General features: G+C 38.4%; 1 protein-coding gene across 1 annotated transcript; it reads right to left on the bottom strand.

The window, feature by feature from the left end:
* Window positions 1-15032: 15032 nt before the first annotated feature.
* LOC574562 (uncharacterized protein C2orf73 homolog) lies at window positions 15033-18247 on the bottom strand. The gene is made up of 4 exons (XM_774878.5): window positions 17965-18247; window positions 16966-17369; window positions 16310-16422; window positions 15033-15486 (listed from the first exon to the last, which is right to left on the bottom strand). Exons 1-4 carry the CDS (start codon window positions 18024-18026, stop codon window positions 15169-15171), a joined length of 897 nt encoding a protein of 298 aa, XP_779971.3. The 5' UTR covers window positions 18027-18247; the 3' UTR covers window positions 15033-15168.
* Window positions 18248-23435: the final 5188 nt, after the last annotated feature.

Genomic DNA, 23435 nt, shown 5'->3' with positions numbered 1-23435 from the left:
AGTCTAAGATCATCACACCAGCATCTTCTTAAGATCCCAAAGACATGAGTAGCCTGTGGTGATAAAGGGCTTTTTCATCTGCAGCACCTTGTCTTTGGAATAATTTACCATTTAATTTGAGAATTATAACTTCCTTAGAGACTTTAAATCCAAGCTGAAATCTTATCTTTTCTAACAATACCTGTACTTGGCACTATGACTCTCATCTGATCTTTCTCGTCCAAACTTTCTCATTCTTTCTATTGTTCTTGTGCGCCTCGGAATAGCATTGTCTAGATAGACGGCGCTATAAAAATGCCTATTATTATTATTATTACTTGTAGAACAGCACATCTTGACCACGATGTTCAACATTTTTTAAACATTTCTAATCTACAGTTACAAATATTTAATGCCAAAAGGCAATAACCGTGTCAATTACAGTACACAAATATTACACATGAACTATACAGTCTAATGTTTTAAACACTTTTTGTAAGATAATGTCAACAGAATAATTCCTTCTCATCAAATTGAAAAATGATACTTCTCTGATAGCTTAAAGCTATATAAAGCTTGAAGGATATGATATATGATTACATATATATTTATTAAGAATTGACAGTCGTCGCCTTGGTGATGGTGTGATCCCTCATGGTGTTGGGAATGCTCTGCTCTGCGTTCTGCATTGAAGAAATGAAAAGAACATGGATGGTTTAAAGACCGTCACCACTACTGGGCAAGAAGGGATTAGACCACACAGCGAGCCGTCGAGGTCACTGTGACAGGTGGCTATCTCATTAACTCAGCTCTCATTTAACATAAGAAAAAGAGGATCATGGGGGACCAACAGGCACCGATTGGGGAAGTTTTCTATATAGAGGGAGCAAGTAGCTACAAGTATGGCAGTGTACCTTTAAAGGTCACAAGTATTGACAACATTTCACACAAGTCAAAAACTCTAGGATACAATCGAGCGCTCTTAATTTCTCTCTATCTCTCCCTTTATCTCTCTCTCTCTCTACTTTTCCCTCTGCCGTTCTCTATCTCTCCCTTTCTCTCTCTTTCTCTATCTATTTATCTATCCCTCAGTCCTTTTTTCTTCTTACTTTGTCTGTAATTTCACTCCTTACCTCTCTACTTCACTTTCCTCCTCTTTCTTATAATTGTGGAATAGATTGTTTACCTTTATTAAGTTATTAACTTTATTAATTTTCTGAAATTTAAATCATAAAAACCATCACCATTAATTATATATATCAAGAATTGACAGTCGTCACCTTGGTGACGGTGGGATCCCTCATGGTGTTGGGGATGATCTGCTCTGCGTTCTGCATTGAAGAAATGAAAAGAACGAGGATGGTTTAAAGGTCACAAGTATTGACATTTCAAAAAAGTCACAAACTCTAGGATACAATGGAGCGCTCTTTATTTCTTTCTATCTCTCCCTTTATCTCTCTCTCTCTCTCTCTACTTTTCCCTCTGCCGTTCTCTCTCTATCTCTCTATCTCTACTTTTCCCGCTGCCGTTCTCTCATTATCTCTCCCTTTATCTCTCTTTCTCTATGTATCTATCTATTTATCTAGTTATTTACTTTATTAATTTCTGAAATTTAAATCACAAAAACCATTACCATTAATTATATATATTAAGAATTGACAGTCGTCGCCTTGGTGATGGTGTGATCCCTCATGGTGTTGGGGATGCTCTGCTCTGCATTCTGCATTGAAGAAATGAAAAAGAACAAGGATGGTTTAAAGGTCGCAAGTATTGACAACATTTCACACAAGTCACAAACTCTAGGGTACAATGAAGCGCTCTTTATTTCTTTCTATCTCTCCTTTTATCTCTCTCTCTCTCTCTCTACTTTTCCCTCTGCCGTTCTCTCTCTATCTCTCCCTTATCTCTCTCTACTTTTCCCTCTGCCGTTCTCTCTTCTTACTTTGTCTGTAATTTCACTCCTTACCTCTCTACTTTACTTTACTCGTCTTTCTTATAATTAAGAATTGAAAGTCGTCGCCTTGATGATGTGATCCCTCGTGGTGTTGGGGAGGCTCTGCGTTCTACATTGTTGAAGAAATGAAAAGAACAAGGATGGTTTAAAGGTCACAAGTATTGACAACATTTCAAAAAAGTCACAAACTCTAGGATACAATGGAGCGCTCTTTTTTTCTATCTCTCCCTTTATCTCTCTCTCTCTCTCTCTACTTTTCCCTCTGTTGTTCTCTCTCTATCTCTCTATCTCTACTTTTCCCTCTGCCATTCTCTCTTTATCTCTCCCTTTATCTCTCTTTCTCTCTCTCTCTTTCTCTATCTATCTATCTATTTATCTATCCCTCAGTCCTTTCTTTCTCCTTACTTTGTCTGTAATTTCACTCTTTACCTCTCTACTTCATTTTCCTCCTCTTTCTTATAATTGTGGAATAGATTGTTTACCTTTATTAAGTTATTAACTTTATTAATTGTCTGAAGTTTAAATCATAAAAACCATTAGGCCTACCATTAATTATATATATTAAGAATTGACAGTCGTCACCTTGGTGACGGTGGGATCCCTCATGGTGTTGGGGATGATCTGCTCTGCGTTCTGCATTGAAGAAATGAAAAGAACAAGGATGGTTTAAAGGTCACAAGTATTGACAACATTTCAAAAAAGTCACAAACTCTAGGATACAATGGAGCGCTCTTTATTTTTCTCTATCTCTCCCTTTATCTCTCTCTCTCTATCTACTTTTCCCTCTACCGTTCTCTCTTTATATATATATATATCTCTCTCTCTCTCTCTTTCTCTATTTATCTATCTATTTATCTTTCCCTCAGTCCATTTTTCTTATTACTTTGTCTGTAATTTCACTCCTTACCTCTCTACTTTACTTTACTCCTCTTTCTTATAATTAAGAATTGACAGTCGTCGCCTTGATGATGTGATCCCTCCCTGTATTTGGGAGGCTCTGCATTCTGCATTGATGAAGAAATGAAAAGAACAAGGATGGTTTAAAGCTGCACAAACTCTAGGATACCATGGAGCGCTCTTTAAAGGGACACTGCATGCATACCACCACCTATGATTACACTCACCTTTCGTATTGCCATTAGTGAAGTACATGGTGAGTTTGGCTTTGGAGGGGTCTGTTAACACTGCACAGTGAGGGATGACCAACTTTAAAGGCTTCTCAAACGTGGTCCCTGAAGGTTCACACACTACACCAGGGGAGACGATAGCTTCATTCTCGGCGAAAAGGACACTTGATGGCTGATGCAGAACCTGAGAGAAATAGCAACAAAGCAGGTGCATGAGATTAGGTATCGATACTATTTCTTTCAAATCTTTTTTTTTTTTTTGATAGGCTTATCAAAATATGAAGTGATTAAATAAAACAAGTGAAACTTAAACAAAACTAAATAGATGATTGGTATTACAAAAAAGAAAAATAGCAATGACAACAGACATCTCTAAAGCTTTTCGTCTTGCCCTCTTCGAAGTTAATTGCAAGAATAAGCAGAAATGTTGTTGGGACTGAGATGGCGCTCTTCAATCTTTAAAAAAGAAAGTCGCCACAAACTTCCAATATTAATTGCATAAAGATGAGTCCTTATAATCTGTTAATTTCTGTCCCATTTTAGCATTTTCTTTTGGCATCGAATATCTGGTTCTTCTCGCAGTTTTACCTGTTTTGGACATCGAGCAAAGGGGCTCAATGTATTAGTGTACTCATCACTAGTAGTGCAATATTGTCACCTTTAGGGTAATTTTATAATCATCTTGTAGAGCTCAGATAGGTATGAAGAGAGAGAGAGACAGACAGAGAGAGACAGACAGACAGAGACAGAGAGACAGAGAGACAGAGAGGGAGAGAGCGAGAGAAGGGAAGGGGGAACCTCCGCAAACCTACCATACAACAACCCTGCCTTATAATGGCTTCATATTAAAAATGAAAATCGAATTCTCAGTTTACTACCAAGATAATACTAGCCCTCTCATATGATTTTAAACCGTTTAGAACAAGACTGTATTCTGAACTCGAATCGAACATCTGTTTGACCTCGTTCTTGATCACCCAAGCAGCATTTTTTCCACTCCACCCAGTCCACTTTTATGGGAATGTCGCCCCCTAACGTCCGAGGTGCTTTATATCACATTCATACCTATCAATAAAGAAACTACCGTCTCATCTCTTGGGTTTCTGAAGCAAGCGCGTAGCCAGGATTTCATTTTAGGGGGGGCGGTAGTGAGCACGCGAAGCGTGCGAATCACTTACAGAGCGCGCATAGCGCGCTCCCTAGGGGGGAGGGTGCAGCGCGAAAGCTTTGAGGTTTCATCAAATTATAAGAGAATGAAGACGATTCGTAGGACCATTCTCGACTCTTAATCCTTGTCTGAATTCAGTTTCCCCCTCCCCTCCCGCGGAAGCTTTGACGTTTCATAAATTATTAGAGAAAGAAGACGATTTGTTGTACCGTTCTCGATTCTTAATCCTTATCTGAATTCAGTTTCCCCCCCCTCCCCTCCCGCGCGAAGCGCGGAAGCTTAGACGTTTCATTAAATTATTAGAGAAAGAAGACGATTCGTTGTACCGTTCTCGACTCTTAATCCTTTTTCTTCCTACGTCCTCTTCCTTTCTTCTTTTTTCTCTCTTTTTTTTTTTTTTTTTTGGCCGGCGTTTTGGGGGGGGGGCGACTGCCCCCACCGCCCCCCTGGCTACGCGCCTGTTCTGAAGTACCTCTAAAGTCGAGTGCGGATTACAAAGTAAATACATTACACAACTACATGTAATCCTTGACAGGTTTGTAAAAGCAGCTGAATATTGTTACGGATTCAGTGCTGTTACTATTCAAGGATCAATATCTACACCGTGGCATTAGTAATGTTTATGATGGTGATGTAGGAGAGAAAGATATAGGAAAGAGAGGAGGAATAGAATGTGAAAGGGGCAGAACAAAAGAAAGTGGAGAGAAGAGAGTGAAAGATAATGTGAAAGAGAAATGGATAGAGGGTAGGGAGGATGACAGAAAGAGGGTAAAAGAGGGATATAATACGGAGACAATGAGAACAATAGATGTAAGGCCATGTAAAATTGATTACATGTTGATCGTCCGGATTTTTTGAAAAAGAGGAGGAGGGTGTACCATGTTATTTGATATTTGATATTTCAAAATGGCCGCTCAAAATGGCCGCTCGGTACATTTTCCCTGACAGTCGAGGCTATTTTTTTTCAAGATGGCCGCCAACAATTTTTTTTTTTTAAATCAGAAATAGAGCCATTCTAGCAGTGTTTTTCATGTTTTTTTTCTTTCAAAAAAAAAAAAAAAATCAAAAAAAATTTCAAAAAAAAAAAAAAAAAAAAAAAAAAAAATAACAAATAACAAAAAATAGGAGGCGGCCCCCAAAAAGGAAGCGGGCGGGGACGATCAACATGAAATCAATTTTACATGGCCTAAGAGATGAGAAAAAGAAAAGAATTATAGACAGGTTTGGATATAACAATATGAGTGAGAAAAGAGAGAAAAGAGGGAGAATAGAGATTGTGAAGGAGGGAATAGTAGTGGCAATATAAGAGAAGGATAGACAAATTGTGAAATGGAGAGAACGGTAGAACATGATGAAGAGAGAAAAGAGAGTGAAAGAGGGACAGAGAGTAAGACGGAGAAAACGACAGAATGAAGGGGAGAGAAAGACAAAGAGACAGCGGATGTGAAGAGAAGATAGAGATATTAGATGAGACAGCGGAGAAAGAGAGGAAAGATAGAACGTGTGAAGGAGCTAGAGAACAATATAAGAACGAAAATAGAGAGAGTGGGAGATTGAGAGTATGAAGGAGAAATAGGTAGAGGAGAGAAGGAGCGATAGACTCAGTAAAGAGGGAATGACGGAGAGAAGAGAGGAGAAAAGACAACATGAATGAGACAAGGATAGAGGGAATGTGCAAGAGGAGGGATCGACTCCGGGAAAAAGAAACAAATGAAAGGGGGGGGAGGAATATAAAAAATGTGAACGAGTGAACGAGAAACCGATGAGGAAATGGAAGAGGATAAAATGATATCTAGAGAGAGAGAGAGTGAGTGAGAGAGAGAGAAGAGAGCGCTAGGGAGAGAGAGTGTGGAAAAGGCAATGCCAGGGAAAAGCGGAGAGGGGAAATATACCGAAAGAAATATGTAGAAAACAAAATTTAGAGGGAAGGAGAGAAAGAACAGAAGAGAGACTGAGCATGTGGAGAAAAGAACTTCCCAGAGAAGGAGAGAAAAAGACAAGAGTGTTCCAACAGCTGGATCCTAATTGCCTGGATCTCTCCTTTATCAAATAGAAAAGAATGATGAACGATTTAAGTACATAAACTTAAAAGGCCTACACAAAGCCGCACACAATCGTGATCAATTAAGAGTATTAATCCATTTTCAACTGTTTCAAAATTATATTAGCAACGAGTTAATTACATTCACAGCCTATATTTTTGCATCATTTACTGCGCTATGCAGATCAAACCACGTGTAGTTTGTAGTAGGTTCATTGTCAAACAAACGCGAAGTTGCACCAGGGACCGGGAGGTTGGAGGGACCCTGGATACACTAAGCCGCGCGCATGTAGAGCCTATTGTTTGTAAACAAAATGAAAGTAGATGTCTGCGCTATGTCAATCAGCTGTTCGCACAGCCTCGCGGCTTCTTCCAGTTGCACGTGTTTCGCACAATCATGATTGTTTATCATCTCAGTTACGGCACAGATCTGTGCGAAAAGGAGCGTGCAATATATGAACCCCAAAATTGACTGAATGGAACCATAGACTAGTTGGTGGTAGGTCTATGATGGAACCTACTCCCTTCTATCACCCTATCCCCTTTCTCTCCGTCTCTCCAGGCCTTGAACTCCGTTTTTCGAGCTCTCTCTCTTTCTCCCGGTCTAATAGATACTGGAAGTCGTATAGAGTAAAGTACCCGGTAATCGGTCAGCTCCGGTTTTCGGCCAATTGGTTGGATACATGGTAAAATCACTTTAAAATACATCGCATAATAGCATAACACATATCCCACACATACCATACCATGCCAGTGTCACTGAAGAACCACATTTGCAATGAAAAATATATCCTAAAATATCACATTTTAGCGATGTAATCGGCGGTCCCGCTACCCAAATCTGAAAAATCGAGTTTCTTACGCGTGTATGTAAGAAATATGGGTACCATAAAATGAGCTTTATTTCAAGTATTTTTCAGATATAGAGCCCGATTTTGTGCTGGTCGCAAGCTCAAAAGTATCTCATCGCATGTATTAAATCAATGCAGCCGCACACCGCGACGCACACACGATATGTCCGTCTAATTCAGATTCCAACTTCCGATCACCGCTGTGCCTGTATTCGGTCAGGCGAGCACCCGGGAGCTCCGGCGTGGGATACCTGCTCCGCCCGCGTGTGCTATACATCAGCGCAGAAACGCACGGCGCGCGCGAGCGCTTCCGATTGACTTTGTACATGCGGCCGTAAACTGAAACGCTCGGCCGATAACCGGCTCCAAAACAGTGAAAATTGAAATGAATATTGTCATGGCAATTCGTGATTTTTTTTGGGGATTCTTTTTTTGTTTAAATAATAATAATATTTGCTTCATGATTTGAACAAGAAATGATAATAAATAGGAAGTAAAGAGTCCAATAAATAGGATTTTGTCTTAAGTGGCCGAAAACCGGGTACTTTACTCTAGACTAGCTAAAAATGCTCAAATCTGTAGGCCTAGAAATATTTGTGAAATTTTGTGATTCATAAATGTTAACATCCAGCATGGGGCTAGAAGCACGTACTTCATTTCTCGTGTCACGCAAAGATTAGTTGAAATAGAACAAAAGTTGAAGGATATCTGTCGGCCAGTCAAACACCACAAGTAAATTAGAAAGGTTTTATAAAAGAGAGGAGGTTACAGTCATAAACAAAATTAGTTTGAAGGTCAAATACTAATAATAGTTCTTCCAAAATAGGACTGGTTAAAGCACATAGTAGGTGTATGTATCGAAGGAGATCTAATTTCGTAACTGGACCGAAATAGAGAGAGAGAAGGCGCGCGCAGAGAGATGAATAGGCCTGTAATTAGCTCATAAATACAGGTCTTTGCAGTTTTAAAATCATACTTACTAGGCTTAATGCACAGTGACAGTAGCACATGAGGGTATGACGTAACAACAAGATAAATCAACTGAATCTCACCATGATCAACGTTGTATGATAATCCAAAATGAAATAATAATCCAAAACTGTGTTCATCCCAAAAGATGCCCTTCACCATATGAGGTAAATAAAGCGAGGCGCTCAACCACCAACTTCGAGCGGATAGATTATCCTCCGCAACGCCAGAACGATGGGCCTGGAAACTCAGAGAGTGCATGACCATTCCTACCGCATCACATTAGTCGCTCGTTTAAAGTTTTAGAAGTTGGCAATGCTTCGAACATCGAATTTCTTGAACTTGAATGGCTGCTGCTTTCATAGACAATGTACATTCATTGTATCTCTAAACTATCTCATTTGATTACAAATTTACAATCCTTCTATCCAGCGTTCGAGCTGTGGGCCAACATAACTGAGCCAGTCTGAGGAACCATCATCAGCTAAGGCAGGCTTGTAATCCGAGATGAAAAAATTAACAAGTCACGAACCGGAAGGGTCCGTGCACGTGGATGATAATGTACTCATGGTACAATGTACTCGATTTTCTAGGGGGAGGGGGGGGGGGGCGTGAAATGTATGAAACTGCGTGCGCAAAGCCTTTACGCCATTTCTGAATGATTAAACTGAACATTTATGTGGAAATTTCTTAGCATTTATCCTGCTATTTCCTGATAAAAGGGGGAGGGCTTGCGCCCCCACTACGCTCCCCCTTGATCCGCTCCCGGTTCTTGAGTTAAAGAAAGTTATCAGATTAGATAGGAGGGAGGGGTTCCTATTTCGACGAATCGACACCCATAATAGGCCTATCATTATCATAAATATCCCTTTTGGATGAGATATCAAACTAATGATGAATTATGATGAAATTGCAAATTTAAGAATGTTCACATTGCGGGAATTATTAAGGGGGGGAGGGGGCGGAGCATAAGGAAAACAAAAACTGCATGTGTTAAAGCTTACTGACAAATAGTGCAGACATACATTTACATGTTTGTTTTCTAAACTTCGTCATCTGCAATATTCAACAATGCTCATACATGTATTAAAATTTTGAAGACTCATAGATTTTAATCAGAAGACTAGCAGATCGATTAACAGTCCACAAGATTGACAATGAGGAGGTAGACCCTAACAGTGACCCCCCCCCCCCCCCTCCTGGAAAAAATGTGTAAAAACACGTGATTTTTACCTTTTGGGGGAGATGGGAACCCCCCCCCCCCCCCGGCGCTCAAGGGCGGCGGGGGGTGCAAATTTTCACATTTTCGAGGGCCAAAAAAAATGTGCTCACTACTCCTTCCCCCCCCCCCCCCCCTCCCCCAATTTTTTTTCAGCGACTTTTCGGCCGGCACGATTTTCAAATTTTCGGGAGAAAAAAAAAAGAAGAAAGTTGGGCCCCCTCCCCTAAGAAATCCTGGATCCGCGCCTGGGCCATAAGTCTAAATATTAAAAAAATTGTTTGGAGGTCAAATACTATGAATAATTGTTAAAGAATGGGAATTTTTGGCACCTACAAATAGTAGGTCCGGGCCTATATGGTAGGTCCAGGCCTATATGGTAGTTCCAGGGCTATACTAGGCCTAGTATGAGGCTATATGTGTCGAATTAGGAGCTCTAAAATCGCAACTTGGCCGGGCTGAGGGATAGAGAGAGAGAGAGCAGAGAGATGACTAAAATATACTTGTACATCAAATGAACCTCACCATGGCTAACGTTGTATAATCCAAATGATAATCCTAAAGTGAGTTCATCCTCAAGAAACAACGAGGCGCTCATTCAGGAATCACCAACTTCGAGTGGATAGTTGTTCCTCCGCATCGTTTGGCTAGCGGAGAGTGCACGGTCTTTCCTGCCCCATCACATTGGGCCCTCGCCTCGATCGTTTGAGGTTTTAGAAGTTGATAATTAATGTAACATGTATTATATACAGATTGACATTCTTAAATGTGCATGGCTGCAGCTTTCAAAAATATGTATATGTATCTCTTAACTATTATCCTTTGGTTAAAATCCTTCTATCGAGCGTTTGAGCTGTAGATCTAGATTAAGATATCTAGGCATATTTACTGAGGAAGACAGGCTTGTAATCCGAGATGAACAATAATTTAACAAAAGTTACAAAACGTTCCGTGCACGTGGAAGATTTGTACATGGATTTATATGGAAAGTTATGTCATTAAGAAAAGGGTGTGTTTCTTTTTCGACGAATCTATAAGAGAGAAACTCATATACTAGGCTACCGCTAGGCCTATAATTAATATCCCTTTTGGATCAGATGTCGAACTGATAATGATGACATATAAATTATAATGATAATTGATATTGAAAAGTTTAGAATGTTAAAATTTCAGAAATGGTTAGTTAAGGGGGGGGGGGCCTATGTCGATACAACAAAATATATCAAACGAATCTCACCATGTTCAACGTTGTATGATAATCCAAACAATAATCCCAAACTGTGTTCATTTCCAAACGACGCGATGCCCTTGACTGTATCAAGATAAGGCTCATTCAGAAAACTACCAACTTCGAGCGGATAGTTGATCCTCCGCAACGCCAGAACGATGGGCCTGGACAAGCCTGAGAGTGCATGAGCTTTCCTGCCGCAATACATTGGTCGCTCCATCGTTTGAAGTTTTAGAAGTTGACAATGTATTGAAAACCCAAAATCTTGAATTTGCAATATTGCAGCTTCAATGGCACTCTATATGCATCTCTAAACTATATCCTTTGATTAAATTCCTTTTATCCAGCGTTTGAGCTGTAATAGACCTATGCTGCCCACATTATACTGAGGAGGCTGGTGCACGTGAGCTGTCAGCGCAGGCTTGTAATCCGAGATTACTAAAATTAATAAGTTACGGACTGGTCGTGCGCGCACTTGCACGTTAGATGATAATGTACTCAATCAATGGAAAGTGAAACAAATCCAGTGAGGAAGGCGAGTGATTCTTATTTTGACGATAAGGCCTAAACAAAAAAGAGATTGTATTACCCTTTGCGACCGACATAAACAATTAAAACTGAAAAATATCAGCCCAAAGAGAGAGAAAAAAAAGTAAAACAAAAGAATTCCGACCGACCGACCAATGTTTTGGCACCCAAAGTAAAGGGCAATATGCCTACAACATCTCTTCGTTTTTTGGTCTAAAATCGAAGAAGTGAACAGAACAAGTAACACGTAACAAGCCTTTGTGGGAGGGTTGAGGGTAGGTAAGCAACCAATTAACAGGCTTTTTTTTTTTTTTTTACCTAATAGCAAACAATTCTAAAATTAAGAAGAAAAATCAGAGAAGCAGACTAGGGAAAGTATGAACGAATACTGAGAACAAAATGAAAAATTATGAATTTTTGAGAGTTGAATAATCACTAATTAGGGGTTAGCTCATCGTTTTTGCCCCCAAAATAAAAATTTCCCCTTTGTTTATTTGGTAAAATTAAAAATCCCGGAACATCATCAGCTCGGTAAAACCCCAATTATAGTCCCCTCTATCTATAGGGGCGTTTTAGCATATTTGGGAACATGTGAAAAAAATCATCAATTTTTGCCCAAAATGGCAAGTGCCAAGGGGGTTAGCTAATTGTTTTTTTGCAAAAATTTCTCAATTTCTCCCTTTGCTTATTTGGGCTAAAAGAACATCCCTGCACATCATTAGCTCGGTCAAACCCGGATTAGTGTCTTTGAAGGGCGTTTTGGCATATTTGTGAAATTGTGGAAATTCATAAAATTTTGACCGAAATGGCAAGGGGTTAGCTCATCGTTTTTGCCCATTGGCTCATTATCATTGTATCTTGTAATTATGTATGCTTACATGCATTACAGTGCTAGCCATTCACACCCTATTTCGCACCCCCTTTTCTCTCTCTCTCTCTCTCTCTCTCTCTCTCTCTTTATCTCCCGTTCATTATTTTCTTCCCTTAATACCTTTCATTTTCAATGCTATGTAGTCTTAAACATTCACCACTGGTGTATTATTATCAATGTATTGTTTGCACGATCATCATCACCATCATCATCACTATCATCATCACCATCATCATCACCATCATCATCACCATCATCATCATCACCATCATCATCACCATCATCATCACCATCATCATCACCATCATCATCACCATCATTACCATCATCATCACCATCATCATCATTACCATCATCATCACCATCATCATCACCATCATCACAATCATCATCACCATCATCATCACCATCATCATCACCATCATCATCATCACCATCATCATCACCATCATCATCACCATCATTACCATCATCATCACCATCATCATCATTACCATCATCATCATCATCACCATCATCATCACCATCATCACAATCATCATCACCATCATCATCACTGCCATCATCACCATCATCATCCTCACCATCATTGCCATCATCATCACCATCATCATCATCACCATCATCATCATCATCACCATCATCATCACAATCATCATCATTACCATCATCATTATCATCACCATCATCATCACCATCATCACAATCATCATCACCATCATCATTACCATCATCATCATCACCATCATCATCCTCACCATCATTGCCATCATCATCACCATCATCACCACCATCATCATCACCATCATCATCTTCATCACCATCATCATCACCATCATCATCATCACCATCATCATCACCATCATCATCACCATCATCATCACCATCATTACCATCATCATCACCATCATCATCATTACCATCATCATCATCATCACCATCATCATCACCATCATCACAATCATCATCACCATCATCATCACTGCCATCATCACCATCATCATCCTCACCATCATTGCCATCATCATCACCATCATCATCACCATCATCATCATCATCACCATCATCATCACCATCATCACAATCATCATCATTACCATCATCATCATCACCATCATCATCACCATCATCACAATCATCATCACCATCATCATCATTACCATCATCATCATCACCATCATAATCCTCACCATCATTGCCATCATCATCACCATCATCACCACCATCATCATCATCACCATCATCATCTTCATCACCATCATCATCACCATCATCACCATCATCATCACCATCATTATCATCATCTTCTTCATTATTCTATTCATACAAATTTCAAAACCTTGTTCTTCAAGCATGGTTATCATAATCTGATAATTTTCTCCTCATATAACGACTTTTAAACCAGAAAACAAGATAGGGTGAGAATAATGTGAACATTACAGGTAATATATAGATGATTAAATTTATTTTCAACAGCAATACAAATCGTAAAAAGTTACATCCGATATAAATATTCCATCATAAAGACAATACTATCATGAATGCACTTAAATTTGCATAGTTAAGTTGTTTCAACCGTACAGTAGCATGTACACTAAGAAGACTAAGGATTGTTCAACTTCCCATCTCCAAAATAAACCTTCAGCCAATGGACGGAATATATATATATATATATATATTGATACAAAATAATGCTTATCATATCTTAAACATGTCATCTTCTAACAATTAATTCCTCTTCCGTTCCCTCAAAGTTAACATACTTTTTTCGTGTTCCTCACTTGAAAAAAAGTAAATCTTTCAATGAATTACATTTCTCATGAAAGACGTTGTTGACAGATCAAAGGAGTGTGTGAAAAGTATGCCACCTTTGCAACAATATCACATTTCAAATTTTGCCCAGAGGACCAGGGGGCACATTTTTTTATTTCTACTACTGTACATGTGTAAATAGTTATTCACATGTAAGATATATATCAATATTAATTTTGACATGGGGTGTGCTTCCTGTGCCTGTCACTGAGTAAAATAGAAATTTCAATAATCATATCCACTTAACACAAAATCTAAAATTGTAAAATATGTCCAATATACATGAACTTTGGCAAGATAACATATCAAAGTAAAAAGAAAGTCCCATTAAAGAGTTTGATCACAAGATGCAACATAAATACTTCTAGAATTGAGCTTATACCTCTTAGATTATGCACAGAAAAATATATATTCACATTTTTGTACAACTAGTATCCATCTTAAAATAATGTAGTTGAATCTTTAAAATCCTGCTTTAAACAAACAATGCGACAGTTCAAAGCCAAGGCTACATGCCAGCATCATTATTGACTTTTAAATAAAAACTACACTGTATATCAAAAAGTGTCTGTTTAAGTGTTTATCAGCCTCATATATCTCCACATATAAGTCCCTGTTTTACTTCATCATAGAAGCAATATAACAGGTGCTATTTCAGATCAGTAGAATATAAATGCTTCCGTCTCCTTTCAAATGTCAAGGCAGAAAGTTCCTTGTCGAGCCATTGCTCGAAAGATTACAAATGCAAGACTTATTTACATAATTAACAATTTAATGATTCAACTTTTTTGATATAAACATATTTAGCTCACCACTAGCAATTATTTTGTTTATTCCAAGTTGGTCCATTAAACGTCAATTAAACATGTATATGCCGTGGATGTGAGAAAAATTGAGTGGCAGTTCAAATGTTAGCCTCGTTGCGATAATAAAGACAATGACCACAACACTTAAAGATAAAGTTGAGTTCTGGTCATACAATCGCATTTTGAAAGAAATGGTTGATCACCTAGCATAATTGGTGTGTGCTGCAAGGTTCTGGAATCATCAAAATGAGACGAAATTTGGCCCCGTCTTGGTAAAGTTACAAGTACTGTACACAGAAAGGTGTAATATGGGACTACACGAACATGTGGCATAAAAGTCTGTCCGATTTTCATGCTGTTACATGCCATGTGTAGAATATTAAGGCACTTGAAGAGCCATGCTTTTCAGGGAACATTTGTTGTCTGATGTTCTTCCACACTTGAATAATAACAATCATAATGCTCACAAATTATTTTCCACCTCTTCCCAGAACTCGACCTTCTCTTTAAAGTATTGGAAGTCTGATCTGAATCACGTCCACAGATTGAAGCACCCTTCGTGAAGCATTCAACTCCATCATTAGACAGTCGTCACAAATAAATAAAAACCATGTCCTACATATTTGTGCCTATGGGAGGGAGTGTCGGCATCGTATCGTGTCTGAGCCCGGCACTTGGTATGTCCGTCGCAAAAATCCTGTCCTCTTGAGGTCCTCCGATCTTTCCCGAGATCGGCTTCAGCGGTCGATGTTGACCGGGAAATCGCGCGTCCCTGACGGCCCGGTTGGGTTCGGACGTGAGGTCATGCATCATGATGTTGTGCATACCCTTGCTGCCCCGCCCTGGACGATCGGGTCTCGGTCTTGTAGGGGTATCCTTAACATCTGGTTGTGTGGTCGGGTGAAATGCATCCCATACAAAGTTTCCATGGAGCTGGTTAGAAGAAAAAAGAATACCATGATTAAATTTCCATTCTTACAACTATGCAAAATGATATCGATTGATCATATTAAAAGAAATCTGTACAGATTCTACTTTTAAACATATAGAAATAAAACTTGATACACTCATCGTAAAAAAGTTTTAAGCGTTAAACATTCCTCATATTCTCAATTTCAAATTTAATTTAATGACACTTGATAAAAGATAATTAGACACAGACTACATTATCTGCTTAGAGCCTTAAAGGTAAAGACCAGTATTGGAAACGCCCCAATTTCCAAAAATGAAATGGAAGCTCTTATTACCAATCATGTGAAAGGATATGTTTTGACTAATACATGATGATAAAAAATTTGCCGGGAAACCGCCTACTAATTCATATATTTGGTAAATTTGTTTCTCTCATGGTCTGTGAGAGATATAGGGTAGTCCCATATACATCTTTCTCTGTATAGTGCTTGTAACTTTACGAAGAATGGGCCGAATTTCTTATCATTTTGATGATTCCAGAACCTTGCAGATGCTAGATGCTAGATGATCAACCTTTTCTGATCGATTCCACAACGTTTCTTTCACAATGCAATCGCATGACCATAACTGGTCTTTACCTTTAAGCTCATTTACCCGTAATCTTTTACAAAGAGCTAAAACCCTTCCGGATCCCAATAGATGATATGTCTTGTTTACATAGAAGCTTTTAAATTCTCATTCTTTGAACAAACACCAAACATACTACAAGTTTATAGACCTACAAATGTACACAGCCAGTCTGTCACAATCTTTAATTGTTATCAGATTATCCTCTTAGACATACCTTGCCCCTCTGTTGAAGATTGTTGTCTTTACGGCTATCATAGCCATGCTGATAAGAGATGCGCTCCATCAGAAGTCTGGGCCCGGTTGGGTTCGCTAATTGAGTAACTGGAACTGAAAAAGAAAACAATTTGGTTTGATTAAATTTATTTATTATCAACAAAACTATCAATGACAAACATACAGTATATGAATATTTTGTATGTAATATTGAATCACAGACAAAATCTACACGTATATATTTGCTGCTGCTACATTGTATATCATTGTTTGAGTTCCCATTTTATTCCTTGTTTAATTTACCTTGGGTTGATTATGATAGAATAAGAACAATATTATACAATCTCTGTTCAGATTTCTGAGTAAAACTGATGTAAAAATTTCACCCGAATATCCTTTGTAGCCCAGCTATTTGTGCCAAGATATCAACCAACAGTTATGTCATTTGCAGGTCTCTGTCATTTGTCCATTATGAAAGGCAAACAAGAAGACACTGGGGCAGGTCTAGAATTTTGTAGGGGGCGGGGGCACAAAGCAAGAAAATCTGAAATGTAAAAATTAGAAATATGATGTGCCCATAAGAAATGCCAGATTGGGTTTTAAATTAAAGGGGGAGGAGGGAGAAGGGAGGGGTGGGAATAAATGCTGATGACTTACCTGGCCCTTGAGCAGGTACTGTGTGAGGGTTACTGCCATGTCTGGTCTGCCCCTTTGGTCTATCCTTATACGTCTTAAAGTCACTCCTATTGATCGTGTCCTTGGTATAGACTGGGTTCTTGTTGGTGTTGGGGTTCTCTCTTGAAGGCCACCAGTGAGCATCGTTGGGGTTGACCTTGGTCTTCACATCGCAGATGGGGTCATGGAGGGTCGCGACGTCCTGCATGAGAAAGCCGACACCCTCCGGATGGGGATTGTTGTGCCTGGTGGCAGAAGTTAGCCTGGGTTTTGGCTGGGAAGGGTGCTTCTCTCCCTTGAAGGTTCTAGCATAGTGGGAACCATTGTACATGGTGCGTGTGTTCTTCTCATCGTAGTTTCCAAAGACTCGATTTGTCAAATCTAGGCTGTAAAGAACAGATGGATCATAAAAAGGGTTTAATAACTTGCTGACCTTCTGACTTAGAATCTTGACAAATGTTCAGATTAATTCTACAAACTACACCTTCTCTAAACAGAATAGACAGGCTCTTTCAAAGATGGGTCTCTTTTTCTTGTGTAATATACTCAGATACCAAGTGTCCTGTTTAGAATATCTAGCTCTAAACTTATTGTAAAAAACAAATACAACAACAACAACTACAATATTTATAGAGACACAGGTTTGTCAACAATAACAGCTGACAAAACTCAGTCAACATGGACAACTTTTTAATCATTGCAAATAAATTTGTTGATAAAAATAAAAGTTACATTTGATTTAGAATGAAAGGATATGGTTTTTATTTGTAAAAGAGAACACGTACTGGGAGTAAGATCGGCGAAATTCCATTATACACACACAGCAAATTGTAATTGAGAGCCATTTCAACTTCATGAAACTTCATGATTTCAATAAAACCTTGACTTTGAAGGAGGCAGATCGATGAACACAGCCTCACAAATGTGGTTACAATTTATACAAACGTTAGGTTTAGAAGAAGAAAAATATAAACAACTTACCCAGGTGGTGGGGCTTTTTCTGCCCTTCCCCTCGTCTGCATCGGTGGCATGTACGTAGTCATGATTTCTAGTTGATTTTCAAGTAAATTTGAGTTAATAATCCGTCCAACAACTCGTTACGCAGTTGTATCAGCTGAAGGTATACACAGCGCAGTGAGCTTCAATCCAGCGGTACGCGGTCTCTATACAGCCCATATACCGAGAGTGATTGCGTTGACTACTGGAGATGCACTCCCGTTGACTACCACTTCAAATGACGTGGGCACAGTACATGCATTCAACTGTCGCCAAGCGATTGTCAACAATGCCTCAATCGATATAGTCTTTGTCCAAGTCTCCATTGTTGCGCGCTTTGCCATTGTGCATGATACAAGAGTAAAAATAGACGAATACAAAGAAAGAAAGAAAGAAGAAAAACAAAACAAAACATAAATCAATCAATAGGAATTTGGGGAGGTCAAGCAAATAAGGAAATAAGCATATTAACAAAATACGTGATTGATTTCTACGAAAAAAGGCTTCATCATAGAAAGGGCTAAGCGACCCCCCCCCCCAAGAAAAAATAATATGAAGCATACTGAAACAGAATTCAACCGCTTGAGTAAAATATCTAAAAATGTTAAAATTAGTATTTTATAACGGAAAGGGGTAAAAGAAATGTGGAATTGAAAATGAATATTTTTTTCCGCAGTAATAATGAGGCCTACCGGCCGTACATAAAATTAAAAAAAAAAAAAAACACTACGTAAAAGATCATAGCCATAGGTCTATGGGACGGAGGGAGGGCAAGGCGGAGGCAATTAACAGCAGAGACTCTAACAGAGGTCGCCCTTCCGGAGCGGGATGGTGAAGGGGCGTCAGTTCCCCCACTTTTCAGATATCTCCAAAGTAGACAATTTTTACTAAGGAAGGTCCCTTTTTATAGGTGGGTCTTAAGTATGGCTTTGAAAGATTGGAGGTTGGTGTTACGTAGATTACAATAAATTGGCCATTTTAATATAATTTAAAGAAACATAAGGTTCAAGACAAAATAAAAATAACGTCAAGATTTCCTAGCTCGATCTGCACGAGATACTCAGCCAAATCCAATTCGAACATGAAAAACATTAATCTCACTATGAAGCTCTCTACTATTCCCAAGCAGAAGAAATTCTGTCTTGTTCAAAATGACCCTCGATCATCCATTCCATTACAATCATAAGGGCCCTGTCTAATAACAAGTTGCGATTGATCCAAATCAATCGAAAATCCTCTAATCAATCACTAGTTTACAGTCTCCTATCTCGTATGTAGGTCTACATAGTTGCGATTGATATCAATCTTGCTTTTGATTATAGCACAGGTCATGTTCAAATAATGTAATGTAGTCTTTGTCAAACTGCGGGTAGAAGATAATCATGACCAAAATTATTAGGGGATGAAGAATAATAATAGGATAAGGTGAAATATCATGCCTCAAAATCCTACATTTCATTGTCTTGATTTACTGCATATAAAAATAGTTCACGTCATAATATCTTTTGGTCTTCGTGGTTTGACTTAATCTGCATACTGATTCTGTCTGTCATTATTGGCCGTGAGAGCTAACCTCAACTCATTGAGTGCCCAAAGTTGTATACCGCCATCACTCGGCAGTGATTGGACACGGGTCATTGCATGCTCAATATCTTGTCATTATAGGCCATGTATTGAAGGGACTGACTTTTCTCAATACCTTCTTCAAAGTTTGTTTGTTTGTTAGTTTTTATTTCTGCGTTTTCAAAATAGAACATAATCATATACATAAAGTAACAATTTTTTCTTCATTTTACATAATTATACATTTTTAGGTACATTAAATAAGATGCATACAAACACAAATATTTGTCAATGAAATCAAAATAGATATTTACAGAAGACGCAGGTGAAGATGTATTACCTCAAAACATTGATGTATATCATTACTTTTAAAATGCTAGGCTTCCTGGGAAAAGTTTCAGTTGTTTTAAAGAAATTATTTGGCTTGCACCCAGTAAATAAAGATCGTGTGCTAATTCTTGTAATTAAAAAACAAATCAGAAAAATTCTTGGAACCAGCAGGATTTAAACCTGTCATCTACTGCTTGCCGGGCAGTGACAATTATTTATTTGTTCCCAGTTCATCGTGACTGTGCCATGGACCAATTATGGCCTTGTGGTAGAGTCGCTGCCCGGCAAGCATTTTTTAAATAAATCAAAGGGTATCTATATTAATTCAAGAGGGGGAAAAAATATTTTTAATCATATTCATTGAAAAGAGGAATATAAGTGGAAAGCATTCTACACGAGAGATGTAATATTGAGTTGTCATTTCTCGTTTTCAAAACCTCACTCGCAAATAAAACAAAAACTGGACTGAAAGCATGCAATTATGTTCCTACAAGATTTGCTTGAATGAAATGCATTATATTTTTCCTAATGATCTTTATTATTTTATTTTATTTTATGTTTCCAAGCTGACGTTTGTATAAAAGTGTTCATTCCTGTTTTTTTGTTTTTGTTTTTTTTAAATCCTAATTACTTTGGATTTCCATTATCACATTATACCATTAATATGGGGTTTTTGTTTCAGCAAAATTGTATCACATATTGTTCATTAAATAAGCAATAGTCATATTGATTTAATGCTACGTTATTCTAGTAAAACACGATGTATCTGAAAACAATGTTTATGGGTAGGGATTTTGTTGAATAGTTGAAGAAAAAAAGCAAAATGACAAAATATGAACCGCTTGTCCCGAAGGGGTTATGTCAGAACACGCATCTCACCACCCCCCTCCCCCATCTCTCTCTCTCTCTCTCTCACACCCTCCCCCTACCCCCCCCCCCCCCTCCCCCTCTCTCTCTCTCTCTCTCTCTCTCTCTCTTCCTCTCCCTCCCCCCTCTCTCTCTCTCTTTCTCTCTCTCTCTTTCTTTCTCTCTCGCCTCCCTCCCTCTCTCTCTCTCTCTCTCTCTCTCTCTCTTCCTCTCTCTCTCTTTCTCTCTTCTTCTCGTACTCACGAGTTTCCACCAAGCTTAATAATGGGATTTTAATAGTGAAGAAGAATATAAAACGTGCTAACACAGGATTTGTGTACTTGCTTTTCAATATCCTCTAGAAATTGTACCATCTTTGGAACAAACTCGGGTTCTTTGAACAAAATGCTTTAGAATAATGAATGAAACCTTCCCCGTGTGCTCACACACTCACGCACACACACACACACACACACACACACACACGCACACGCACACCTGCACTCCTCTTGCGTTGGATGAGCCCATGACGAAAAAAAAAGTAAAATCCCGCTTCTTTTACTTATTGCGGGATTATTGAATATTGAATGGATCAAGAAAATAACAAAAATAATATACCTTTCAGATCCTCCCGCCCACCTATACCTCAAACAAAGATACACGGGGCGAATATCTGGGGCACAATGAAGTGGGCCAGCTCAGCTGTAATTTCAACTGAGTTGTGGCAGCAGTGTGTTCTCTTGTATACGCCGCACTTTTCACCTTCAAGTTTTGAAAGCTCCATCGCGACTCTTTCGTGTTCTTAACCTTGCGTTATCAAGCCGTCTGCTTAAAGCCCCACTGTACTACTTGTAGCTACTTGCTCTCTCTAGGTAGAAAACAATGCCTAATCGGTGCTTGTTGGTCCCCCAAGATCCTCTTTTCCTTATGTTAATTGGGAGCTGAGTTGATGAGATAGCCCCCCTGTCAGCGACCTTGTTGGTTGGTCTAACTCCCCTGGCCAAACTAGTACAGACGGGCTTTAAACACTTTTATTATGATTAAAAAACTGATCTCAAAATCACTAAGCTGTGATTTTTTAATTTTTTTTATCAATGTGGTTTAGCGTGGATACAGCCATTTAGAGGGCGCTATCATCATTTAGGAGACCAGTATTCCTCTGTAAAAGAAATACGAATTAACAACGCCTATGGTTTCGAGGGAGGATGCGGGAGAGGTTCCTACTATCAATCCTGTCTATTAAGGCTACCCAAGGGAAACAGTAATAGTAGCCAATGTCGACAGATGGCCTTTCTAGACAGGTTCTACAACACAAATTTTGTTTTATCTCAAGAGAGACAAGGTGCACGGCCAAGATAGAGAGGTGGCCACTCAGACATGTTTGAATATAATCATCCCCCTCCCCATCATCCTTCCCCTTTCTTTTGTATCATTTCATCTCTTTACTCTTTTAAAAATAAAAAGTACTTTTATTTGAATCTTGGTCTATATCACAATGTTCAAGTTTAACATTTGATTTTCATGATTTATCCGTCATCGATAAGTATTGCGCTTTAAATGCCCGAGAATCATATTACGTATGAACTACACACGAATGCACTCAATAATTAAAGTCTTTAACATAGTTTCTGAAGGATTCTTCTAAAATCAAATTTTAATTTCAAAATCATTATCAATGTTTATCTGGAAAAACATACGATATTCAATTTTGTATTTAAAAAAAAGGGGGGAATTTTATTTGAATACATAAATATTTACCCCATATCCTTACACGTACTTATTAGTGCATGCGCGCTTGTGTGTGTGTGCGGGAGGGGTACAGATCACAAACCACGTTGAGATTCTATAGACATGCTTCCGAATAAATCAATTCAAGTCTATGCCAAAGCAAATCTGCCTCAATAAAACAAATTGAGATCGATTGAGATTGGAGTCCGACGAACAACCACCCGAAAAAAAATGCCTTGAGTCAGCAGAGCACTTTCAAAATTAAAAAGAAGAGATATAAAGCAAATATCTCGAAATTCATATCCACCCAAATGTCATCTATATCTGTGGCTGTGAGTAGGAGGCAACATTATTTATGACTCGGAGGAAGAGAATAGAACAAAGAGTTGATTCCCCCGAGACGACTGAGTCTGAAATTGATGTTCTACGATATAATAGACAGCAGTACTTTGGGAGAGAATGTATACAGCGAATAATGAAAGGCATTTGAATGAGTAAGGTTAGGTTTAATCAACAATTTTATAAGCGTATGAAAGGTATATTGTAAAATTAACTTTATCATATTCTGCATCATCTCTTGATATATACAATGTTAATGTGCATGAACGAGGAATTGATATGATGACTTTAACGATTTGCATAATTCGCATTGATGCTTAGGAATAGCCTAACATTCAAATGAAATGAACAAACGATTCTAATTACTATAAAATGCCATGAAATAATCACATTTTGTATTATACAATACTCTACAGGCATGCATAAAGATATTTTGAATGACAAAATAACTGATCACGATCAATCTTTTTTAAATTTAGTCTAGTAAAATTCAAAAGTAGGTTCAATGTAGAAAAGAGAAGAAGAAACTATCACTATCACTCATTCAACAATTGATTTATCATAATGAGTAAACAGCTATTGTGTCCAATATTATTGACGTCACCTATTTCTCCACAAAACCCTCACTCTATGCCCCCATTTTCTACAGA

The sequence above is a fragment of the Strongylocentrotus purpuratus genome, unplaced genomic scaffold, assembly GCF_000002235.5.
Source record: "Strongylocentrotus purpuratus isolate Spur 01 unplaced genomic scaffold, Spur_5.0 spur5_scaffold_5, whole genome shotgun sequence".
In the NCBI taxonomy this organism is placed as follows: Eukaryota; Metazoa; Echinodermata; class Echinoidea; order Camarodonta; family Strongylocentrotidae; genus Strongylocentrotus; species Strongylocentrotus purpuratus.
The sequence above is the reverse complement of the archived record's forward strand: the minus strand, read 5'-3'. Positions and strand labels throughout refer to the sequence as shown.

What these genes read in the sequence shown, in the direction of transcription:
- LOC574562 (XM_774878.5), bottom strand. Translation starts at nt 18,026, where the DNA reads ATGACTACGTACATGCCACCGATGCAGACGAGGGGAAGGGCAGAAAAA. An exon ending in GAAAAAGCCCCACCACCTGG is followed by an intron (nt 17,370 to 17,964) that starts GTAAGTTGTTTA and finishes TGTTCTTTACAG; the next exon opens with CCTAGATTTGACAAATCGAG. An exon ending in ATCTTCAACAGAGGGGCAAG is followed by an intron (nt 15,487 to 16,309) that starts GTATGTCTAAGA and finishes TCTTCTAACCAG; the next exon opens with CTCCATGGAAACTTTGTATG.